The sequence below is a fragment of the Drosophila erecta genome, unplaced genomic scaffold (assembly GCF_003286155.1).
Source record: "Drosophila erecta strain 14021-0224.00,06,07 unplaced genomic scaffold, DereRS2 tig00000321-arrow-arrow-pilon, whole genome shotgun sequence".
Taxonomy (NCBI): domain Eukaryota; kingdom Metazoa; phylum Arthropoda; class Insecta; order Diptera; family Drosophilidae; genus Drosophila; species Drosophila erecta.
In genome coordinates, this window is record NW_020825222.1 from 1,161,948 (window position 1) to 1,170,450 (window position 8,503).

The 8,503-nt window shown below is 35.8% G+C and overlaps 1 protein-coding gene across 1 annotated transcript; it reads right to left on the bottom strand.

Annotated features, from left to right (window-relative positions):
* Window positions 1-423: 423 nt before the first annotated feature.
* On the bottom strand, window positions 424-7,349 carry LOC26526238. Its single transcript, XM_026983555.1, is given in 5 exon segments — window positions 424-449; window positions 506-623; window positions 680-3,046; window positions 3,134-3,353; window positions 7,341-7,349. Coding segments are annotated over 5 exon segments (2,718 nt in total). The 3' UTR covers window positions 424-445.
* Between the last annotated feature and the right edge of the window lie 1,154 nt (window positions 7,350-8,503).

The following is an 8,503-nucleotide window of genomic DNA, read 5'->3' on the forward strand; positions in this document are numbered from 1 at the left end:
AATATTACACATACATATTATTCATTCTCGATATGTTGGAGAGGTGAGAGGCTTACTAAGATCCCACAATCTAAATTTGTCGAGCCTTCGCTGGCAGCCTGGTGTTTGAGCATCGGATGTCTCTACCTCTGTTTCAAATCCTTTTCCAGTACAAGGGTACTTATATGCTGAAGTAATAAATTTGAGTTTTTATTATAAATAAAAATACACAAATAAAAATAAATATACACTTTGGAATTGGCGGTTTATGTTATTTTGGTTTGACAAATGACTATAGTATACTATACCATATAGTATACTATATAGTATACTATTATATAATAATATACACCTTCATTTATGTTAAAATATATCTCAAACCAGAAATGAACACGATTGAAAGACTCGGATTCCAAATTTACAAAACATATTTTTTTTTCTGCTGTTCCCGTGTTTTTCCAGTTTTCTATCTACGAAAAGTAAACAATTAATTTCAAATCGTATTTCTTACTTAATTCTTACTTACTTATCCGATAAAGCTTCTAAACTAAAACGACACCTCGGAATGGATAGATGAGATGGAATACTTTTTAGATTTTTAAGACACGTCTTCGCATTCTCAATATCACTTTCCAGACGTATAACTGAAAAAAAGGCTTTCAAAGTCCTATTATTATTTTAAATAATGTTAGAAGATTACCCTTGTGCAATAATTTTTCTTCATTAGTATCGCAACACAATGTTGTTTTACAACTACAGCATTTTTGTAAATTTTGAGTATTTAATGAAGTCGAAGTGTACTGTCCATGAATGGTGGAGGCGGAACTAAAAGTAGTCATTTCTTTGACTATCATATTAAACAGGCAACCTGGCAGGATATTTTCCGCTGCAGCATATATCCGCTTATGCATATAGGCAAGTTCCCTGAAATCTAGTGTGTGCAGCCCATGATGGTAAAGTTTATGGCAGATTGCATAGAATCGGCTTTTGGGAACATTACACTTGCAAAAACAAAACCCACATTCATCAATAAACATGTCTAGAATTTTACGCAATTCCCTTTCAAGTGCGCAACCATCAATATCACCTGCTGACAATGATTGCACAGTGTGCCTTACAAAAGCATCGAATTGACCACCATCTCTGCATCGCGATGAAATCCGTTTCCCCATTTTGTTTTTTATCCCAATTTTTAAAAGCACACTACTGCCATGGCTGATCCGAGCGCTAGAAGCCGAGTCACTTGTCAAACTCTTATCAACTATATTTTTATAATTTTTGTTCCCAAATTTAGATCCTCTAACAGTGTCTTCTTTCGTCCCTTTCTCGAACCTTTCCTGCTGACCTGATAGTCCTACACCTCTCACCGCCTTTGGTTGAATGGGCCGACTTCCTCCAGTATGGTCTCCAGGTAAAGTTAATTCGGCTCGAGATTTCGCAACGCCTTCCTTTACTGCTCCGGGACCTAATATTACTCCCTGGTCAGTAGCTTTTATTGGTCCCTGCGCTTCCCTAGACTTTGGTCCCAGTTTTGTCCCAGGAATATCCCCTTGTTTGGGATTATCAGTCATTTCTTGACCTACAGGTAGTCCGATTCCCTGTGCTACACTAGCTCCTGCCGCTTGACCTAAGCCTGACTTAGGAACCGTTAAAGGCTTGGCTTCATTAGTTACATATTTTTTGTCACCTTGATCTCTAGTGTTTATATCTCTTCCTTCACCTAGACCTGCCCCCTCAGGATTACTTCCTCCATTAGATTGAGCAGCTTGCTTTACATTTTTTCCGGATTCTGATTCTTTACCAGGAGCAGCAGGTCCCAACTTAGATCCTCTATTCCTTGAACCAGATGCGGACTTATTTTCTTCACCAGTTCCGGTCACTTTTCCCTTACTGATTTCCCCAATTATTCCAGGGCCAAGCACGCCTTCTGGTACAGCACCAGATGCGGACTTATTTTCTTCACCAGTTCCGGTCACTTTTCCCTTACTGATTTCCCCAATTATTCCAGGGCCAAGCACGCCTTCTGGTACAGCACCAGATACTAGCTGTTTCTCTGGGACGGAATATGTAGGTACGCCTCCTTGTCCTGCACTTTGATTTTGCTGTTTGGCACCAGTTTCTTTTTCATTCTCTACACTTCCTTTCCCTTCAGTTGCAACATTTTTTGTTTTCTCAATTAAATCATTTGCTTTAAATAGACCACTATCTGCGCCCATTCCTTTCCCTAGTTCTACACCAGCTCCTCTTCCCTGTTCTTCAATAGGTCTTTGTTTTGATACAGGCCCTGCAGCTTGTATCTTTTCACCTTCGAGTGCTACAGGATGTACTGTACCAGATGATTCTTCCTCCCCTCTACCGGATGGTGACACTAGAAGAGGACTATTTTTAGCCGCGCGGTCTGAATCAAATCCGGTTCCTTTTCCTGGCCCATCAGTATACATTTCAGATGAAATAGTTTCTGGTCCAGTCATTTCTTTCTTTTGTATTTCGTCCACGCCGCTAGATCCGAAACTCGGCAGAACTGTTTTTCCTAAATCTGTATCTGATTCTTTTATTGAGCCAGAAGGTTCTGTAAGTTTTAAAGATGTTTCCATTCCAGGCAGATCCTTATTGAGGAGTTCTTGTTTTGAACTTTGTAAAAGTTTTATTTTGTTTTCAATTTCTTTAGGATCTATTCCTACCTCCTGCAAAGTCTTCCCCAATGCCTCATTTATTTCCCTCATTAAGTGTGATTCTTCCCTGCAATCTTTCAATTGTTTGGAAAGGTCATCAATAAGTTGACGGGCCTCGCCATCTTTCAGTTGGCTTATTTGTCCTTTCAGCCACTCGTTTTCTTGCGATACATCTCCGATGTCTTGAATAAGTCCAATGCTTTCAACAATGCCTTGTTCCATATGTCTAGTATCTTCGTCTAGTTTCTGAACTTGATAATCCAAATCATCTAACTTATTTTTGCTTATTTCAGCAGCCTCGCACAGGCAGTCATTTTCCTCAATAAGTACTCCCAGTTGCTCATCTTTTTTTTTCAGAAGATCATTTAAACGTTTTATCTCTTGATTACATTTCTCTGTTGAACAGGTTATTTCATTATGATCAGGACGAAAACCCGTTTGTTGGCTTAGTAATTCTCTAAGGCGCTGTAGTTCTATTGTACATTCCTCAAGCGAATTAATTGCTGGGTCTTCAGAACTTCTGTTCTTATTAATAACCTTTAAACAATCTGATTGTTTGCATAGCTCATTCATAATATGGTCAAGTGTCACCCTTGTATAAAACGCCAGATCATCCCCCATTTCAGGTGAATATGTAGGAACCACTCCAGGACACGGGCCATGCTGATTGCAATATCGTTGGTTAAGTTCACAAACCACAATCTACAATAAACATTTAAAATAAGTATTAGTTTTATTTATCTCGAATAAAATAGAGAATATAAAGCTGAAATAAACTGATGCATACCAAATAAGAAAAACGCTTAAGATGTTTAAGAGTGTAATGCCTCCTATGTAAGTGTAGGCGGAGGCCCATGTTACCGGGTCGTTCTTGAGACCCAAGGAAATGGTAATAGAGCAAGGAGGTTGCGTCTAACACCTATTCTGGTCCATGACCCAACTATGCCCACCGTAATGGCAGGGAATGAAAGATGGCTAAGGCATATCGATCTTAAAGTAAAGTATTATGTGAGCGCATATATAGTTCAATCGACAGTCATATGAGTTGACTGAACACGATGATCAATAACAAAACAGTTGGCTGGCAATGTTATAGCGTCTGTATTTTAGTATGCGCTGGTAATAATTTGTATCACTTACCTTAAAAAGGGAAGGACCTTCAACGAAAACGGCAGCATTAAAAAAAGAAGTGCTGTTTTACTAAGACAATACACCGGGTCACAAGTCAGTGGCAAAAATCCATGAGTTGGACTTCGAATTGCTTCCGCATCCACCGTATCCTCCAGATTTGGCCCCACCTACTATTTTCTATTCTTAGATCTCAAAATAATGCTACTTAAACAGTAACTCAAAAACCAGGCCAGTAGGTGAGAAAAAAATTTTACAAATGTAACCGAAATATACTTATTGCTTCCTACTTCTAAATCAAATCAATCGATATGTTTATTTTGCGATCCGAAAGGATCCAAAGCGATCCGAGTAGCGAAAAGTTTTGTACCTTTGCCATAACTGTTTGCACAAGTGGAATAGTTTGCATCAATGGAAGTCGACTCACTGCAGATATTGTCGCATGAATTGCATGCGTGAATCATGATCCATCCGCACCATCCATGCGTAATCACGGGATACAAGCTGTCGTGATTCATTCTCAGCTGTTGTGACTCACAGTATCACAGTATCGCATTTCAATACAAATGCAACATCATGGAAGATACCACAAAACATCGCTCGCTGATCCTTATTTCAATCAATCACAACTAAGTAACCTTTCAATAGGCGCTGGTCTGTTTTCGAAATAATTTATGTGAACAAATTTGGTAGCTAACCTGGATAGAAACCTAGCCTTGAAAGCTCAGTATAATGCATTTTTACTGGAGTATATCGATCTAGGACATATGTATCTTGTAGGAAAGGAAGTATCGGTAGCACAATACTCTTTACCCCACTAATGCGTACATAAGCTGCAGAGCCCAAAGCTTCGTGTTTAATGGATCTGCTAAAACGACTTCTGGTAGTTCTCTGATGGACTTACTTGTTGCAGAGCCTACAATTCACCAAAAATCTTTGATATTCTACTCCACTTTCGGTTTTTATACCCATTACTCGTAGAGTAAATGGGTGTACTATTATACATTCGTTGAAAAGTATGTAACAGGCAGCGTGTACGATCAATGTATATAATATTTATTTAATTAATTGGTGATTGATTTAATTTAAAAATATATATTTTCATTTTTTTATAATCTTTATTTGAAAAGTTTTCAACAGAGGTCAGTTATGAACTCATTTACAAATTTATTCTTTCGGCGCAGCAAACCTTTTACAGAGGTTTAACATAAGCCTTTTAAGTTCTACTTAGCTTTATATGTCAAGAATACCGAATCATTAAGTTGTTACCGTGAAGCGGTTGGCGTCTTGGGAGAATGTTATTTATGAAGCTTTTGAAGAGTGAATCTTTCCAAAAGATCGGCTTTAGTCTTTTATATGAAGGGTGAATTGTCACTCCCCCACCTTTTAGATATTAGCTTGCTTGTCCTCAAGCGATTATTTCTGGATATAATTGTGGTACTGTATTTTCAATTTCAACTATTTCTGTTTTTGATTCTTTTTCTTTTTCGATATTTTTGTTAGCAGTTTTACTTGTCTTTAGGTAAGAGATAATAATATTGTGTGGCGCTGTATTGCATTTCATATAAAAGAAGAATATGTACATTAAAACTAAAACAGATATGAAGATTGTTAGTATGTTTCTGTAAATGGTTTGACTTTGGTAACATTGTGTTCTGTACATATTACATTTGTGTATTGTTGAATGTTTTAATTCAGATATTTTTATAATTTTTTTATTTTCAATATAAATCTCTTTACCGTTACAATTGTGATAAAGTTTTTCTCTTGTCATATTCCAGGTTATTTTTTTTGGTTTATTGTATAGAAGGTAGGATTGTTTCCATATTTTTGAAAAGTACAAGTTGGTGTTTCGTGTTTTATTATGTCAGCATGCAATGATTTTGAGGATAGTCTGTTAATTAAAAAACTTAACAAAAAACGACAGGATTTCGAAATGGACACAAAATTTAGACAAGCACCCTTAACGCGCGCAAAATCAAAGAATCCCTTTAGAAAAACAGGCAGAATAGAACAATTAGACGAAAAACATTATACAAGATAAATACTGTTTTTTGTCAATTGCATAAAAGTCAATAACATAAATTTCTAGTGGGTTATTTGTCTCTGGAGTTATTTCAAAAAGTAGTTTTGTTGGTCTATGTTCTGTCTTTCCAAGCTTACAGATTTCGCAATCATTGATAATGTTTTGAATTAGTTTATTATAATCGGGAATTCAGTGAGTTTCTTTAAATAATCATTTCACTTTTTCAATACCAGGGTGTAACAATTCAGAATGTAAATATGAATGTACTAAGGATAAGGACTTATCCTTATTTTTGTATATAAAAGTTATTAGCTGATATGGAGTCTGTTTCGAGACCAAAAATATCGGTATATTCGGTGCATAATTTTGTTAAATCGTTTTTAAATAACAATGCAAATTTTAGAAGTTTTAATACTTCTGAAGTTCTTTGTGCACTATTTTCTGTCTTTGCATTGTAAACATCATAATCGTCTAATGATTCGCTTCTTATAATTGTGCTGCTTACAATAGCGTCATTTTCTGTTGTATTTATAATGCGAATCAACACGTTCTGAGTGTTTACTAGTGCACTTGCTACTTTTATGCCAGGCTGCAATTCCTGGTTGGGGATAAAAACATTGGTGTCAGTAGACGTGAGTCAGAGACTGATCTAGCTGGCAAAACTATTTCGTTATCAAGTGAATGTATTATAGGAAATTATCCTGAAATTATCGGTCCTCAAAGTGAAACAACCTCTTGTCGTGGAATTCTAAAATATAATTATATTTTTTAATAAAGTCCAAACCAATTATACCATCCCCTGGTATAGGGTGTTGCTCAAGGGGTCTTCTGGTTTTCCTGTCTGTAGGTTTTTGTCGGTATTATGGTTTCTATTATTTGAGTTTTGGTTTTGGTTACCCCTATGGTAACATCCACCTCTGTTGTTGTTCTGTTTACCGCCGCGGCCAATTGTTATGTATTAATATATCCGACCTCAAATTCATATACGCTAATAAACGTATGAAATCTCTGTAAGATCTGCAAAGAGGGTTGTTTTTTTAGAACCTGTCTAAATTTCTCTGCTGTTTGCTCTGTGCGTTTATCCTGTTTTTCCTGTTTCTGTTCATCCATATTTTCGTTTTTATTTAATTTACTTTCAGAAGATTTTTCTTTGTTTCTTTGTCTTTTATATTTATTTATTCATATGTATATATTAAACCTTTTATTATTTTTCAAAATATTATATGTTTTTTTTTTTATATATTTATTTATTTTTCATACTCAAAACACATTTATTTTATTATGTATAAAACTTTTTGAATTTTAAATTTTTCGTTTCGTTTCTTATATTTTGCCTGATCGTTGGCTCTGCTCTCATATTTCTTTTTTAAACATTTATTATGGAATTGTACAATTTAGTGAGCGCATTAACGATCATTATAATGGCTATTATGCCCAGGATCAAAGTGATCCAATTTATGTTGCTTGTACTTACTTCTATTTTGTTTATTACATTTGCGGTAGAATCTACCGACTTAGTGTCGGTACCGACTTACTAGTCCCATATTGGGCACCGTTCTTATTTTATTATCTCTTCATATAAAGTTGTTTCGTGTGTTTATAAAATAATAATTAATTACCCTATCTCTGTCTAAAATATCTACTTTGTAGATCCTATTTCCTATAGGCGACATACAAGTCGTCCTACCAAGGTTTACGTCTGCCCTTGTGGGCCAAACTTCTCATTGGGCGAATAGGTTCCGCTCAATTGTACACTGTTTTTATAATTAAATGAAAAAATATGCATCGCAATGCAATTAAAAAAAAAAAATGCAACGCAGTGCAAAGTATAAAAAAAATTGAGCTCCTGGAAGCGTTGACGGTAGTTGCTGTAGTTGATGTAGTCGATGCTGCTTACGTACTCCGCCCCTGTGTTTACCCATCACACTCATACTCTACTCACTCAGAATTTTCCTCCAAAGCTGCTGGTTGTTGTTGCTTGTTTATTTATTTAATTATTTTGTAGTTACTGCTGATGTTGTTTTGTTTCTGGTTGTTTTGCTCCTGCTGATGTTGTAGTTAATAATGCATGTAATTGTTGATGTCCATTGAAATTGCTGTTATTGTAAATGTTAATGCTGATGCTACTGTTGTTTGATTTAACACTTTTTCACTTTGTCATTTTATTTGCTTAATTTATTAGTTTATAGTTTAAAAGTTAGACTAAGATTAGACTTTGTCATCATGTTTGTTGCTGCTGTTCTTCTTAATCTTTGATTGTTATTTTCATTGTGTTTCACATTGAGTTTCGGTTTTTCGGGGACGTCACTCCTCGAAGAACGTTCTTTATTGAATATGTCTTTATCTTAAAGTCAATGGGTGCCAAGCGCTGCGACATAGCAGCCAAGGCTCTTATGTATTCTTATACAATGTAATAGTAAGTGGTACATACATTGAGAGAGTAAGTTGTGTGCGCGAGTTATCAGTGTATCCAAGGGGGAAGCTGATGAGTTTGGATATAGTTATCGGTATGTCCAAAGGGGGAAGCTGGTGAGTTTGAATTTCGACGATGAATAAAAAAAAGAGACTGAGTTCTTTCAAGTTTAAAACTAGAGTGGTCTTTATTGTGTCGGAGAATTCTCCTCTAGCTCTTGGTTACTCAAGTTTTTGTCTTAAACATAAGTGCTTTTGGTTTTAAGTGTACATGGGTTTTAGTGCC